At 53.7% G+C, this 15,318-nt stretch overlaps 1 protein-coding gene across 2 annotated transcripts in view; it reads right to left on the reverse strand.

The window, feature by feature from the left end:
* Nucleotides 1-626: 626 nt before the first annotated feature.
* The window catches only part of Cad (carbamoyl-phosphate synthetase 2, aspartate transcarbamylase, and dihydroorotase), a 23,753-nt gene continuing 9,061 nt past the window's right edge, over nucleotides 627-15,318 (reverse strand). Inside the window, exons 16-45 of one of the 2 annotated variants that reach the window (XM_029540718.1) lie at nucleotides 12,271-12,383; nucleotides 11,847-12,091; nucleotides 11,431-11,677; nucleotides 10,896-10,994; nucleotides 10,476-10,700; nucleotides 10,202-10,384; nucleotides 9,816-10,034; nucleotides 9,383-9,550; nucleotides 8,607-8,789; nucleotides 8,414-8,518; nucleotides 6,748-6,987; nucleotides 6,482-6,563; nucleotides 6,108-6,274; nucleotides 5,850-6,014; nucleotides 5,558-5,689; nucleotides 5,143-5,344; nucleotides 4,658-4,848; nucleotides 4,437-4,577; nucleotides 4,204-4,305; nucleotides 3,737-3,833; nucleotides 3,399-3,449; nucleotides 3,068-3,112; nucleotides 2,798-2,967; nucleotides 2,631-2,705; nucleotides 2,140-2,352; nucleotides 1,826-1,951; nucleotides 1,581-1,736; nucleotides 1,391-1,492; nucleotides 1,105-1,199; nucleotides 627-1,009 (exon numbers count right to left, since the gene is read on the reverse strand). In XM_029540718.1, coding sequence (XP_029396578.1) covers nucleotides 907-1,009; nucleotides 1,105-1,199; nucleotides 1,391-1,492; nucleotides 1,581-1,736; nucleotides 1,826-1,951; nucleotides 2,140-2,352; nucleotides 2,631-2,705; nucleotides 2,798-2,967; nucleotides 3,068-3,112; nucleotides 3,399-3,449; nucleotides 3,737-3,833; nucleotides 4,204-4,305; nucleotides 4,437-4,577; nucleotides 4,658-4,848; nucleotides 5,143-5,344; nucleotides 5,558-5,689; nucleotides 5,850-6,014; nucleotides 6,108-6,274; nucleotides 6,482-6,563; nucleotides 6,748-6,987; nucleotides 8,414-8,518; nucleotides 8,607-8,789; nucleotides 9,383-9,550; nucleotides 9,816-10,034; nucleotides 10,202-10,384; nucleotides 10,476-10,700; nucleotides 10,896-10,994; nucleotides 11,431-11,677; nucleotides 11,847-12,091; nucleotides 12,271-12,383 — 4,442 coding nt within the window. In that variant the 3' untranslated portion in view covers nucleotides 627-906. The remainder of the gene's footprint in view (nucleotides 1,010-1,104; nucleotides 1,200-1,390; nucleotides 1,493-1,580; nucleotides 1,737-1,825; nucleotides 1,952-2,139; nucleotides 2,353-2,630; nucleotides 2,706-2,797; nucleotides 2,968-3,067; nucleotides 3,113-3,398; nucleotides 3,450-3,736; nucleotides 3,834-4,203; nucleotides 4,306-4,436; nucleotides 4,578-4,657; nucleotides 4,849-5,142; nucleotides 5,345-5,557; nucleotides 5,690-5,849; nucleotides 6,015-6,107; nucleotides 6,275-6,481; nucleotides 6,564-6,747; nucleotides 6,988-8,413; nucleotides 8,519-8,606; nucleotides 8,790-9,382; nucleotides 9,551-9,815; nucleotides 10,035-10,201; nucleotides 10,385-10,475; nucleotides 10,701-10,895; nucleotides 10,995-11,430; nucleotides 11,678-11,846; nucleotides 12,092-12,270; nucleotides 12,384-15,318) is intronic. The other variant, XM_021202557.1, reaches the window with a different exon arrangement.

Here is a 15,318-nt window from a genome sequence, read left to right on the forward strand (position 1 = left end):
TGAGTTATAAGCCATTCCACACACACACACCTGCGAGATACAGCCAGTCTTTGTTTCAGAAGCCTGAAAACAAACTGCAAAGGTGAGTTAATTGCCTTCATCTCTACTCGCACTGCACACGGCCTTGAGTACAGGACATGGTCTGTTGTTCAAGTTCATGGAACAGAACAGCCACTCCTCAACCCTCACCTGCAGCCACAAGAGCGACACCCCCTTAGCACCTACCCTAGGGGCCCCCAGGAATGCCAGCCCAAGAGCACCAGGGCAAGGGTCTGAGGATGTGTTGGCACCCAGACCACTGAAGGACACGGCTCATCAGAAAGGAAGAGGGACAATGAATTTCGGCAGCCCCCACCCAGCGCACAGCTCCCCTTTCACCAGGACCTGGATGTTCTACCAAGAAGGCCAAGCCCCACTGCTCAGGACATGGACTGCCGCTTTACCCAGAGCAGCCTGGACATAAGCTAGTCTCTAGGAGAGCTTTGATGTCAGAAAAACACATGAAGAGCACCAAGTGTCAGCTGGAACCCTACAGAGCCCAGTGGTGTGTGTGTGTGTGTGCGCGCGTGTGCCTGTCTTCCTACCAGAGGCATCCTCTGCTAGCCTACAGTACTATGAAGAACCAGAACTGTTTGGCTGTTTATTACAGTCAGTACAAAAGTAACTGTACAGATTTGAGGTGTAAGAACGGAGATGAGGCAGAGGGACGCCAGTGTCTGAGACTGCATCCCCAAGTCAGAAAAGACTCTTGTCTGGAGCCTAAAGCATGGTCCCAGTTTAGTACATATATGTGCTTGGGCTATCTGTAAGCTCCAGCATGTCTGCTAAGTGTGCTGCCCCCGTGGGGGGCATCGGGATTCCTTGCCCAGCAGCTGGGCCTGAAGAGACAAGAAAGGAAGCTGGGTCCTAGAAACGGCCAAGCACGGTGGCAAGCAGGGCCATGCGGATGTACATGCCATTCTCGGCTTGGCGGAAATAGGCTGCCCGGGGGTCCGAGTCCACCTCCACACTGTGAGAGAAGCAAAAGCGTCACACCCAGCTCCTGGAGAGCCTATCCTCCCCACAGCCAGCCAAGGGTATCCTAGGACAGAGGGGCCACATCACCTTATCTCATTGACACGGGGCATTGGGTGCATCACCACCATCTTTTTCTTGGCTCGGGTCATGATGTGGGGAGTGAGGATGAACTGACCAAAGCACTGTAAGGTAGGTAGGGACTCCATTAGAGACTCGGGACAGAGATGGACACAGAGAACACAACTGGGGCGCCGCACACTCACACACAGCCCGGCAACCTTGGGACCTGGAACTTAACTGCTGAGTTCCAGCCCGTGCCCCTTCCCACCCTCCTCTGGATGCCCTGCGGTCCAGCCCCAGGCCTTGTGCTCACAGTTTCATATTCCTGGACAGAGCCAAATCGTTCTTTCTGGATCCGAGTCATGTAGAGCACGTCTGTGTCTGGCAGGGCCTCCTCGATGCTCTCGAACTCCTCCTATGGAGGGAGCTGGGTGAATGCCCCACATGGCTCTCACCACCTAATCCTGGGCCCTCTGGTGGGGACTAAGCCACCAGAATCTCACCTGCTTGGTGCCCCGGGAGGCCACAAAGTCCCGTACACTGGGTGGCATGCGCAGGCTGGGAGGTGCCACATAGCGTAGGCTCACACGGTACTGGGTGAGCAGGCAGGCCAGGGAGTGCACTGTGCGTCCATGCTTCAGGTCGCCGACCATAGTGATCTAGAGGCAGCCAGTCACCAGGTAGGTTCGCAACAAGCACCCCTCCTGCCTGGAGGGGCCCCCCCAACTCCAGTCCTCTTCACCCTTACCGTCATTCCATTGACAGTCCCCAGCTCTTCGCGAATGGTGAAGATGTCCAGCAGAGCCTGTGTGGGGTGCTCCCCAACTCCATCCCCGGCATTGATCACTGGTCTGCGGCAGTGCTTGGCCGCCAGCTGTGAAGACAGGAGACCGTGGGAGAACCACCCAGCCGGATGCAGCTCGTTCTCTCCACCCCACGTCTCCTGGGCCCCTTCACCCACCTAGCCCAACCTAAGACTGTGTGTGGGCAGGAAGGGACATTACGTTCCTGGGATCAGCCTTGGCCACCCATCTGAGTACGGAGGGGACAGGCTGGCCTCACCTCCACGGCTCCAGGCTGAGGATGTCGGAGCACGACGACATCAGCATAGCAACTCATGGTCTGCACCGAGTCAGCAAGGGACTCGCCCTTCTGGACGGAGGATGTGGCTTCTGAGAAACTGAGAACGGCACCCCCGAGCCGGGCCATGGCTGCGGCGAAGGAGCTACTGGTGCGGGTGCTCACCTCGTAGAACATGGAGGCCATGACCTTCCCCTGGGGAAAGGACCAGTGGAGGCGGTATGTGCGTGTGTGCCTCCCACTTACACCAGAGGGTACAGAGAACCTCCCGAGACCTGCCACCGCACAACATTTCCACACTACTGTGACTCAGAGCTAAAGCCATGACTGTGTGTATGACCCCAGATTGCAAATGTCAATAGCTGCCCCTCCCCACCCCACCCAATGCAGATCAGATGACCCCATATGTAGGGTCACCGCTGTGAGGAAGCCGAGGGTGCTGGTCCAGATGGCCTGCTGCCCACAGCCCTGACCTTCAGGATGTCGAGGCTCCGCTCCTTCTGTACCATCATCCGTAGCGTGTGCGCCACATTGAACAGATGAGACATCTATGAAGGATCTCAAGTCAGTCTCCCAGTCCTGCCACCCACACGCCAAACCCTCAAGCTCTTGGTGTCAATGCCTTGTGACCCTCAGGTACCTGATCCTTGGTGAACTGCTTGACAGACAGGATGTGTTGGCCCACTAGGGAGTGCAGTAGGGGTGACATCTGGGGGTGCAGCAGGCCAGAAGACCCTAGGTTCTGGGGCGATGCCTGTCTAGGTACTGGTGGTGCAGGGTAGCAGGGACCATCAGGGGTTCCCATCAGCTCTGCAGTGAGGGGTGGTGCAGAAGAGGCTGGTCAGAAGGCTCCCCCACTCGGATCAGACTACACAGGCCCTCAGATAAGTGCGTATCAGTGTGGGCTCACCTGCTTCCACTACCTTCCTGGGTGGCTTCTCTTTAGGTTCCTCAGCTGCAAATGACAACAGGACAGAGGTCACCCGATGGCTTTGGTGCAGTGGGCCCAAATCACAATGACCTCTGCTCCCAGTGCTTGTGTTAAAGCCACCTCAAGTCACAGGTGCTACAGCAGGTTAGGGGAGGCAGGAAGGGTGCAGCATCTATGGGGAGGGACCCAGGACTCCCGTGGTGCTGTGCTGTATGGGCCAAGTGTGCCCTCCCAGGGCTTTCCCAGCTGGCGTAAAGGATCTGAGGCAGAGGAATGGCCAAGTTCACACCAACCAGCAAGCGGGATTTACCCCATGCTCTGCTGCCCCATGAGATCCCAGCTCCTGGGCGGAGGTACATAGCTGCCCACAACAGAAAAAGGCTGTGAGAAGGGTGCTGCTTCCTGCCCTACTAACTACCTCAGTAGGGCACAGTGGGTCAGACCAGGCGCAAGGGCGAGAGTGGCAGGAGAGGGACGACGGAGGCTTGAGAAGAGCCCGGATCAGTTCTTCGATAAGTGGGCCCCCAACCCTGGACACGATGTAGAACAGATCCCATCCCTCTATAAATCAGGCTATGTGGGACAGCATCTGTCCCTGTACAAGTCAGTAGGAAAGAGCCTGCTCCGTGCCACAGCGGCCTCTCTTACCTGGCAGACCTGGGTCAGAGGCCCGGTGGATTCGGGGTGGCAGGTGGAAGCGGCCATCAGGAAGGCCAGGGATGACTCGGCGTGGCCGCTCAGGTGTCTGCAATGGATACGGCCCAGCATGTGGACAAGTTACTGACCCGTGTTGGCCACACACAGGCCCTCGGGACTGTCCACCCCACCCCACTTCTGCTCCGTCACAGCCTCCCCACATGCTGTCACCGGTTGGCAGACACACTGGCCTTTTGGAGGTGCATGCAATCTAGCAATGAGGCCCGGGCAGACACATGAACACCAGCCTGGTGATTCTCAGAGCTGGCTTCCTACACAGAAAACTAAGTCCGCTTGGCAGGTAGCATGATTTCAACTATCAAGTGTAGCACTTCCCACCAATGGAACTGCTGCTAGCCCAGCCACGGGCCACACCCCTGGGCTGGTGGCCAGATGCAGCCTAGGGGCAGAGCAGTTACCGTGGTGATTTCGGAGGTGGCAGGAGTTGAAGGAGGGGGCTGGGGAACAACCCCTTGAGGCCACTTGCGTACATCTTGTCCATAGCCTGGGGGTACCAGCACCTACACATGGAAGGCACAGACCGTGAGGGAGCAGGGAGTTCACAGAGACTCATAGAGAAGCAGACACGAGCAACAAAGTGCCACCTGGGACACAGGGCAGTGGGACCCCTGGGAAGGAACCACACACATACCTGTCCATCAATATAGGCGACCTCCCCTCGCAAGACCACACGTCGCACTGTGCCCTTCACCTTCTGTCCTTCAAACGGGGTCCAGCGGGCCTTAGAGAAGGGCAGGTGGCTGGGGACCGTCCACTCGTGCTCAAGATCCACCTGTCCGAAGGGTCAAGGGTAAGGTCACTCAGAGTGCAGCTTGGGGGGGCTCTCTCCAACTCCAGGCCCTCAACCCCCACCTCTACATAGGTGTCCTCCTGGAGAGGCAGGTGGAAGATCCGCCGAGGGTTGTGGTGCAGTCGCTGCAGCAGGTCATCCAGACTGAGCCGGCCCTCGCTCACGGCTGTCAGCAGCAGCGGCAACATGGTCTCCAGCCCTGGGAAGCCAGGTGGAGGCTTGGGCCCACACTTCTCCTCCAAGGTATGGGGAGCTGTGAGGAAAATAGCTATCACTCTGGGAGGCAGGCTCGGCCACCTCATCCCAAGACTTCACTTGGAGCCATGCCACGGTCCCCGCGGCCATGCTGTCCCGGCTGCCCTCTGGGGCTCGACCCCTGCACACATAGCCTCTCATTTCCTTCTTTCGATCGGCCTTTGTCAATCCCTGTGCTTAAGGACCTCAGAGCCCGGGCCTGGCTGCAGCTTTTTTCCTAGAGCTGCCGCCCCACAGCTTGAGTTGGGGCACAAGCATTCTGAGGCAGGAGATGCGCACTGGGCCCTCTCACCATGGTCTGAGGCAAAGCAGTCGATGACCGCCATATTCTCCCACAGGGCTTCCACATCCTCTCGGGACCCAAGCTCAGGACGGACCTCTCCCTTCCCAGGTCCCAGGCGCTCCAAGTCTTCCCGGTTCAGGAACAGGTGGTGAGGTGCGACCTCACAGGTCACAGGCAGCCCCTGCGCCTTTGCAGTTTTAATCAGCAGGATCTGGGGAGAGAGGACAATCCACAGGAGGTCCCCGACGTGACACGCCCTGCCCTTCCGAGGCTCTATGCTTGGCATTCTTTCTCAGAACAGTGAGGACCAAATGTGCCAAAGGTACCGGCCTTGGGCTCCCCCACCCCTGCCTCCAAGGACTTGTGGTGACCTCTGGTCTTCCTGGGAGAGACAGGGGTACCAGGAACTCTGATGCACTCTCACCTCCTCCTTCCGAGCCACATGACATATGTGCACTGGACGCTGGGCCAGCTGAGCCACCATGAGGACCGCAGCGACACTCTGCCTCTCTGCATGGGCCACAATGGGGAGGTGGGCAGGCCAGGTTTCAAAATGCTGGGGACAGAAAGAATTGATGAAACAAAGTGCTGAGCCTTTGTCTTGCTGCGCTCACCAGAGCCCAGGGTCCTCAGAGACCCCCTGAATCCTTTCTGCTGGCAGCTCATGTAGATGAGGCCTCAAGCCAAGAGACAGCGTGTGGTGACACACGGCCTACCTCCATCCACTGGGCCACACTGTCCAGCCGCAGCTCAGAGAAGGTCTCATTGAGGTAGAGCTTCAGGCCCGCTGCAGAGCCGGCCACAGCACCCAGAGTCCCTGCGTTCTCAGATGAGGCTCCAAGAAATAAGGCAAAGTCACAGCGGGCGCCAGCCTCTGCCAGCTAGATAGGGTACATACACACGAGGTAAGGTTTGCTGGCATCTATGCCCATGTAAGTCAGAAAGGTACCAGCACTTGGGGGATAGCGGCTCACCTTCTGGGCAAGGGCCAGAGCGGGAGCATCAGTGATGGGGGGTCGGGTATTAGGCATAGCACAGACCATAGTGACACCCCCAGCCAAGGCAGCGGCCGTGCCTGAGGCAAAGTCCTCTTTGTGTGTCCCACCTGGTTCCCGAAGGTGCACATGGACATCAATCAATCCTAGAAGAAGGTTGGGGGCGAGGTCAGAGTTGGCATGGGAGAAAAGTCACAGCCACCAATACAAGTTCCCAATGAAGAGCACCACGGAAGAGGGAGCTCACACCAAGAGGGAGCTCACACCAAGAGCGATTGTAGGGCCTGCACAGTCCGTAACCCCAGGCAGACAGTGCTTCGGCAGTTATTTATCACCCCAAAGGCCTCACGCACCAGGCAGGCGCACTAGCTTCTGGGAGGTCATGCAGTCAACGTGCACTTTCAAAGGAGGGGCTGGGCCGATCTGGCCTAGGGCCTGCAAGTGGGAAGCAAATCAGGACAGACTTAAGGGAAGCGTGGGTGACCCTGGGAGGTACGATGGGACCCAGTTCTCCATAACCCACCTCCCAGCCTCTGGAGCCACCAAGCTTTGCCATGAACACATGGCCCTTTCCCAACGCCATCCCCATCACCCCAGCCAGCACCCGGGGCTGTGTTACCTCCACAAAGAGTTTGGTGCACTTGATGTCGATGATGAGAGGCACAGAGAAATCAGCGGCCAGACGCCGGGTACGGTAGCCCTTGGTAACGAACGAGGAAAGACGTCGACCCCCAGCCCCACGCATGGACAGGTTAATCACTAGCTCAAAGTGATTCTCAGCCAGCTGATCCAGGATGCTCCGTTGTGGTGGGCACTCACCATCCACAGCCTCTTCAAAGTGCCAGTCCACAGCTGTCACCTGCCAGCCCAGAACCAAAGTCAAGGCTAACATCACCCCCAAAATGTCACTGTGTGGCCTGGATCTTTGTGTCAACCTGACACAAGCTGGCGGCGTGTCACAGAGAAAGGAGCCTCCCCTTGAGGAAAGGCCTCCATGAGATCCAGCTGTAAGGCAGTTTCTCAATTAGTGATTATCTTAGTCAGGGTTTCTATTCCTGCACAAACATCATGACCTAGAAGCAAGTTGGGGAGGATTCAGCTTACACTTCCACATTGCTGTTGATCACCAAAGGAAGTCAGGACTAGAACTCAGGCAGGTCAGGAAGTAGGAGCTGATGCAGAGGCCATGGAGGGATGCTGCTTACTGGCTTACTTAGCTTGCTTTCTTGTTTTTTTTTTGTTTTTGTTTTTTTGTTTTTTTTTTTATATTATTTTATCTTTGAACCCTTTCTTTTTTATTTATTTATTATATGTAGTACACTGTAGCTGTCTTTGGACACTCCAGAAGAGGGCGTCAGATCTTGTTATGGATGGTTATGAGCCACCATGTGGTTGCTGGGATTTGAACTCTGCACCTTCAGAAGAGCAGTCGGGTGCTCTCACCCACTGAGCCATCTCACCAGCCCTCAGTTTGCTTTCTTACAGAACCCAAGACAACCAGCCCAGGGATGGCACCACCCACAAGGGGCCTTTCCCCCTTGATCACTAATTGAGAAAATGCCTTACAGCTGGATCTCATGGAGGCATTTCCTCAACAGAAGCTCCTTTCTCTGTGATAACTCCAGCCTGTGTCAAGTTGACACAAAACCAGCCAGTACAGTGATCAAGAGTGGGAGGTCCCCTTGTGGGTGGTGCCATCCCTGGGCTGGTTGTCTTGAATTTTATAAGAGAGCAGGCTGAGCAAGCCAGGGGAAGCAAGCCAGTAAACGGCATCTCTCCACAGCCCCTGCATCCACTCCTGCTTCTAAGTCTCTCCCCTGTGTGAGTTCCTGATCTGACTTCCTTTGGTGATGAACAGAAATGTGGAAGTGTAAGCTGAATACACTTTCCTCCCAAGCCTGCCTCTTGGTCATGATGTTTGTGCAGGAATAGAACCCTGATTAAGACAGTCGGGAAGGCCTGTCTGAGCAGATCTAGCCCGAAGTGAGAGTGCAAGTCCATGGACCCGGGACAAGGGGCTGCCTCTGTTTACTAATGGCAAGGGATAGCTCTCAACCGAAAAAGCATTTCTCCCTTGTGAGCGGAGTTAGGTCATTAATAGCAGTCTGAACCCACACACATGTACACATGCACAAGACTTGGAAAGAAAACTAAACCAAAACACAAGAACTTTTAACAGTGCACAAAAGCCTTCGAGAAACACACCCTGCTTATTCTACCCTGGGGCAAAGGGAAAAGGAGAGGCTCCTTTGGGGCCCGCGGGACAGTGGCAAGTGACCACATACCTTGACCCCATGCTCAGTGTAGAAGTCCGCCGTACCCAGGCTGGCGTAGAGGCTATAGCCCAGGCTTTCCAGCAACCGCACAGTTGGGAGCAGCTCACTTTTGTTCTGAAACCAAGCAGAGGCAAGTGAGTCCTAGCCTAGACGCCCGAAGCTATGCGCCATGTGACTTCCCTCCTTCCCGGGGCCCTGGTACCTTGTAGCTGCCAATGGTCAGCAGGATGTTCTTCTTCGGGATCTTAAAGCCGGTGCTGAGCATGGCTTTGAGGTAGGCTTCACAGCGGCTCTCTCCAAAGCCGGCCACCTCTCCAGTACTGGTCATCTCTACACCCAGTACCACGTCAGCACCGGCCAAGCGTGAGAAGGAGAACTGAGGAACCTGGGGGAGCAGCAGGACAGAAGAGTCAGGAGTCAGGGCAGAAAAGGAGCCCTGTCCCCATCACACCCACACATCCACTCTGGCTGTTTTCTGGCCCTGGACCCAAGCCCAAGGAGCTCTGCAAATCCAACAGCCTTACCATTCTCGCGACTCAGTTCCAGTACCACCCCATCTCCCAAAACATACTCCAGAAACACCGCCCATCTCCAGACTCCTTGTATACTTGGTTATAACTCAGTTATGTGGGTGTGTCACAGACTGTTCTATGACAAGCTATTTTTGAACCAAACTTCATTTGCCTCCTACAGGGTAAATGCTTAAGGGATGATGACCACCATATCATCCTATGGTTGGGCAATAATGCCTTATGTGGGTGAGAGTTCTGTTCATTGAGCGCTCTTCCTTAGCTCAGCGGCAGAACGCTTGCCCGAGGCCATGGGTTTGAATCTCCAATAGCTCCAAAAATATAAATTAATTAAATAAAGCAGCCAGGTGTCCCACATCTTAGAGAACCATCTAGTTTTTGACCTGAGCTTGTTATACTAATTAGGGGATCTGTACACCAGGCTCAAGGGCCCCATTGCCCAATTTACCTTTACTCCCACGACTCCAGAGCCAGTCATGAGCCCCACAGACTCTACTTTCTCCCCCATGATGATCCTTGTGGCCAAGGCAACGAGGTCAACACCCAGTGTCTTGGACACGAAGGGGAAAGAGCGAGATACACGCACGTTGCATTCAATAACCTTCAGTTGGTCATCCTAGGGAAGGAACTTCAGGTCAGGCCTTGTGAAGCCCAGGTGTGCTGACACCACTCTAGTGACCAGGGCGCTCAGCCTCTCTCTCGACTCACTGAGTAATTGGCTGGATGGCTGTGACCAGCCCCGACACCGCAGTGGGCTCTAGATATGAGCCCTTCCCAAGCTTTGCTGCCTACGTGGGTGAGGGTAGGAGACAGTGCAGGGCTTTGTGGCAGTGGGGCCAGCAGAGAACATAGGCTTTTGTCCCTCCTTGTCGACTTATTACCTTGGCGATGAGCTGCAGATTGAAGGGCCCTGTAACCTGTAGCTCCTGGCCCACAGCATGCACAATGGCTTTGATCCGCTCCAGAGTTTTCGGGGTGATGTCTTGTGGGGGGGTCACCAGCGTGGCATCACCTGAATGCACACCTGCATTCTCCACGTGCTCAGAGATGGCAATGGCCGACACGATGCCGTCACAGGCCACCGCGTCCACGTCGATCTCCTGGAAGCAACACAGGCAGTGGGATTGTAGGACAGGGTCACTTTCTCCTCCTCCCCTAAGAAGCTCCTTCTGTGAAACAGCGTTGTCAGAGACAAGCCATCCTTCCCGGCCGCTGTGCCTGTGGCCCAGCGAGTGCACAGCCTCCTCGGGCTGGCAGAGACCCTCACCTTTGCTTCCTGAATGAATTTGGAGATGACCACCGGGTGCTCCTTAGAGACAGCGGCTGCACTGCTCAAGAAACGTTCTAGGTCCCCGTCAGTGTACGCCACATTCATAGCAGCACCGCTGAGCACATAGGAGGGGCGCACTACACAGGGATACCCAACCGTCTGGCAGAACTGGCGAGCAGACTGTGGGGACAGGAGGGTCAGTGGGGTGCTCACACTCACCCACAAACGACATCCACCCCCTCCCCCGGCTTCCTGCCAGACCCCAGCCCACCTCGAGGTCACTGAGCTCTCGCCACTGAGGCTGGCTGATACCGATGGTATCTAGGAGCCGGGAGAACTTGAATCGGTTCTCGGCTGAGTCGATGGCTTCGGGGGAGGTGCCCAGCACTCGGCACTGCTGCCGATGCAAAGCCATGGCCATGTTGTTGGGCAGCTGCCCACCCATGGACAGGATCACACCTTCGGGGTTCTCTAACTCATAGATGTCCATCACCACCTGTAGTACAGGAAAGGAACCGAAGGTGACCAAGAGGCTCAAGGAAGCTGCGTGATTCACTCACCCTCCCCACCCCCTGCCAAGGAATCTTCGACTGTCCAGGCTATCCCGCTTTGACTGCCCAGGCTATCCCACTCATTCCCCAGGCTATCCCACTCATTCCCTAAGCACCTTGGTAGCCCTTATCCCTCTCACCTCAAAAGAGATCTCATCAAAGTAGAGTCGGTCACACATATCATAGTCGGTGCTGACTGTCTCTGGGTTGTAGTTCACCATGATGGTCTTATAACCCATCTGCCATAGGGGGTGAAATACATTAAGGATTAATAAGAAGCACACAGGGGCTGGAGAAATGGCTCAGTGCTTAAGAGCACTGGCTGCTCTTCCAGGGGTCCTGAGTTCAATTCCCAGCAGCAATGTGCTGGCTCACAACCATCTGTAATGAGATTTGATGCCCTCTTCTGGCCTGCATGCAGATAGAGCACTCATACATAGAGGAAGGACATAGAGAAGCTAAGCCAAAGCCCCCAATGCAGTCGGCCAGCCAGCTGTGAAACAGTTATATCCATAGGTAGATAACACGTTAGGGATGAGATTCAGGCAGAGAGAGAGGTTGTTTATATAGGACTTATATTAATTCCTAATGAACAGGAAGATCCCGTATCTTTGGTGGGAGGACAGGCAACCATCACAGCGAACAGGAAAACTACCAGAGAAGAGGGCCTCTGACCTTCCGGAGCTGCTGGATGCAACCCACAGCACACCAATCAAACTCAACGCTGGAGCCAATCCGGTAGACGCCAGAGCCAAGGACCAGGACATGAGGTGCCCGAAAGTCGAGGTCATGGGTGTTACCCCAGTATGTCAGGTACAAGTAATTTGTCTGGGCTGGCCACTCAGCTGCAACTGTATCAATCTGTTTCACCGCTGGGCAGATCCCCAGTTCCTGACGCAGCTTCCGAACAGCCAGCTCTGTGCTAAAGGAAGAGAAAGACCAGATGTGGGAATGGAGTATAGACTGACTTAGGCAAGTACTCGGGCAGGGTTAGCAAGGAAACATCCTATGGGTAGATGAAGATAAGAACTTCCAAGGCTCCCCTCCAATGGGCCTCCCGAGGCAAACGCCCCCCCCACGCCACCCCTGACCTCAGGACCGCAAGGGCGATCTGCTTGTCTGAGAAGCCGAGGCGCTTGGCCTGGTGCAGCAGGTCTTGGGGTAAAGCCTGTCCACGGTGTTGTTCCAGCAACTGGGCGTGGGTCACAATGCGCTTCATCCGGTGCAGGAACCAGCAATCAATGCGGGTGAGCTCGTAGAGGCGCTCCACAGAGTAGCCAGCCCACAGAGCAGCAGCCACCACAAAGATCCGCTTATCTGTCGGAGTCTCCAGCTCCTGTTGGGGAAGAGCACAGATGGCTGGTTGCAGGGCAGTGCAGGGGTGGAAAAAAATACAGCCAGGGAAGTAAGGAATGGCAACTCATGTGAATGCTGCTGCCATTACTGTCAACCAGCCAAGGGGTGGTATGGAGCAGGGCCCAACTCAGGGTGCTTTCAGAGAGGAGAGCTGCTTACCACGTCGCTGACTGGCTTCACAGTATGGTCAAAGCCTACGCAGTTCTCATCGACCATGCGCAGGGCCTTTTGGAAGGCCTCCTCAAAGGACCGCCCAATGCCCATGACCTCGCCTGGAAGAACAGGATGGAGGGCAGGTAGACGTGGGGATACCCAACATACTCATGGCTGTCACTTGGATCTTTGGTAGATTCTCAAGGCCCATGGTGGTGCATGCCTTGAATCCCAGCACTCAGGAGGCAGAGGTAGGTGGATGTCTGTAGAGGCCAGTCTGATCTACAAAGCAAGCTTCAGGACAGCCAGGGCTTGGTACAGAGAATTCCTGGCTCGAGAAACCAAAAAAAAAAAAAAAAAAAAAAAAAAAAAAAAAAAAAAAAGGAAGAAGAAAGAAGCCTAAAGACAACCTCTTTTCCTACCATTTCTACAAACACAGCCTGTCCTGTGAGTGAAGATGGAACAGGCATGTGTAAAATGGGCCTGTAGATACTGGAACTTGTTACTTAATAGCAGCAGCCCCAACTACTGATGACTGTTCAGCTATCTGGCTTGCTTTATTCACATCATGATGGTACCATCTGGAATGTTTCATCCTAGCACATAAAAAAGTCTGGATGACCAGAAAATGTACTTCTTTCTCTTTCCTGCTCCTTCTCCCCCCAACACAGTTTCTTTATGTAGCCCTGGCTGTCCTAGAATTCACTCTGTAGACCAGGCTGGCCTCAAACTCAGAGATCCACCTGCCTCTGCCTCCAAGTGCTGGGATTAAAGGCTGAGCTACCACCCCAACAATGAGCTGCCAACTGCATTTAAAAAAAAGATTTTAAGGCCCCATGGGTAGTGTGCACCTTTGGTCCCAGTACTCAGGAGGCAGAAGCAAATGGATCTCTGTGGAGTTTAAAGCTAGCCTGGTCTACATAGCAAGTTCCAGGACAGCTAATACTGTGTAGAAAGACCCTGCCTCAAAATGAATGAACGAATGATTAAATACAGATTTGAGGCTAAGGAGATAGTCAGTGATGTATTGCCTAGAACCTGAGTTCAAGCTCCAAAACTCACACAAAAGATAGGCGTGGCGACACAGATTATAATCTTAGAGCTGGAGATGGTGACAAGCAGATCCTTAGGGCACTGGCCAGCCAGCCAGCCTGCCTAACCTATCTTAAAACTGTTTCAGGCCAGGTCTTGAAAGAAAAAGGGAGAGGGGAGAAATGGGTAACAGTACCTGATTCTGTCCTCGATTCTGTAACAGTTTTTTTGAGACAGGGTTTCTCTGTATAACCCTGGCTGTCCTGGAACTCACTTTGTAGATCAGGCTGGCTTGGAACTCAGAAATCCACCTGCCTCTGCCTCCCAAGTGCTGGGATTAAAGGCGTGTGCCACCACGCCCGGCTTAATTTGTTGTTTTAGATTACTACCTTAGAAAAGTGCAAGGCAATGGATAGGAGTAACTGTAGCCTGTCCTAGATAAAAAGTGTGAAGTGTCAGGAGGCAGAGGCAGGCGGATTTCTGAGTAGACCAGCCTGGTCTACAGAGTGAGTTCCAGGACAGCCAGGGCTACACAGAGAAACCCTGTCTTGAAAAACCAAAAACTGTGAAGTGTAACCAACTTCCTATTAAGTGGGAACATCATTTTAGATGAGTTCTGCTAATCACAGTGTTTTACTTGAGGCTGAGTGTGGTGCCTCATGCTTGTAATCTCAGCATTTATGAGGTAGAGGCAGGAGGGTCACTATAAACTGAAGGCCAGACCATTCTAAACATAGCAAATTTCAGGCTAGCTATGGCTATATAGTGACAGCTTGTCTGGGGGGGCAGGCTGGGGGGGGGGNGNGNNCAAGAGCCTGAAGCAGGAAGACTGAAAGACTTTGCGGACAGTGTATGGCTACATAGTGCACACCAGGCCAACCTCGTCTATAAAGTGGATAGTTGGCAACACAGCTAGAGTCTGCCTCAAAAAGACAAAATCAAAATACACAAAAAAGTTACAAAAGTTAGCAGGGAGAAGATGGCATTTTGAGAAGTCTGGGAGGAGCAAGAGACATTTCAAAGTCTCAGCTGGGAATCAATCAATCTTTGATTATCCTGTTTCCAATCCTCTTATTTTAGCCACAACTTAATTATGGCTCTGTTCCCATGTTTATTATCATTTTCATATAACAGAAACCCATCTCCAGAAGGAACATTTGGCAGTCTTGGAGGACTTCTAAAAATTCTGAAACAATAACTGAGCTCAGACTTACTTGTTTAAAAGCCACTTGTGCTCTAGATGGACATGGTGACATGCTTGTCCAAATTGGCTGGTGGCACCTGAACTGGTTAGTGCCTGCTTCTCTCAGACAAAGAAACTACAGAGACACTGCAGAACACACCAGCTGGATTCCAGCTTGCTTCACCGCTGACCGCCACACAATATTCTAAACAGTCTGGTGGGTTTTTTGTTCTGTTTTTGAGACACTGTCTTGCTGTTATTGCTTAGGTTACCATAAAATTTACTACGTAGCCCAGACTGGCTCTGAACTCACACTCCTGTCTAAGCTTCCACGTGCTGAAGCTCTTTGTTAGGGAACAGTTGCTGCCGTGCTCTGATCTTAACTCTGTTTTACGAGCAAATTCCACTGTGGATACTAGTAGTTGTTGCCAGGAGGGGATAGGCTAGGAAGGGCTAGCACCAAGCTGACTGCTGGTCACTGAAAGGAGCTTGCCAGAGTTCCTAGAACTCACATAAAGGTAGAAAGAACTGACAATTTGTCCCGACTCCCACATCTGCACTGTGGCATGCACACTCCACACTCACATATATTTTGCACACAAACAGCAATAAATTATAAGAATTAAGGATTTATAGGGCTGGGCGGTGGTGGAGCACGCCTTTAATCCCAGCCCTTGGGAGGCAGAGGCAGGCAGGATTTCGGAGCTCAAGGTCTGAGGCCAGCCTGGTCTACAAAGTAAGTTCCAGGACAGTCAGGGCTACACAGAGAAACCCTGTCTCAAATCAATAAAAAAAAAATTGGGGGCTGGTGAGATGGCTCAGTGGGTAAGAGCACCCGA

Source organism: Mus pahari, chromosome 7 (genome assembly GCF_900095145.1).
Source record: "Mus pahari chromosome 7, PAHARI_EIJ_v1.1, whole genome shotgun sequence".
NCBI classification, from domain to species: domain Eukaryota; kingdom Metazoa; phylum Chordata; class Mammalia; order Rodentia; family Muridae; genus Mus; species Mus pahari.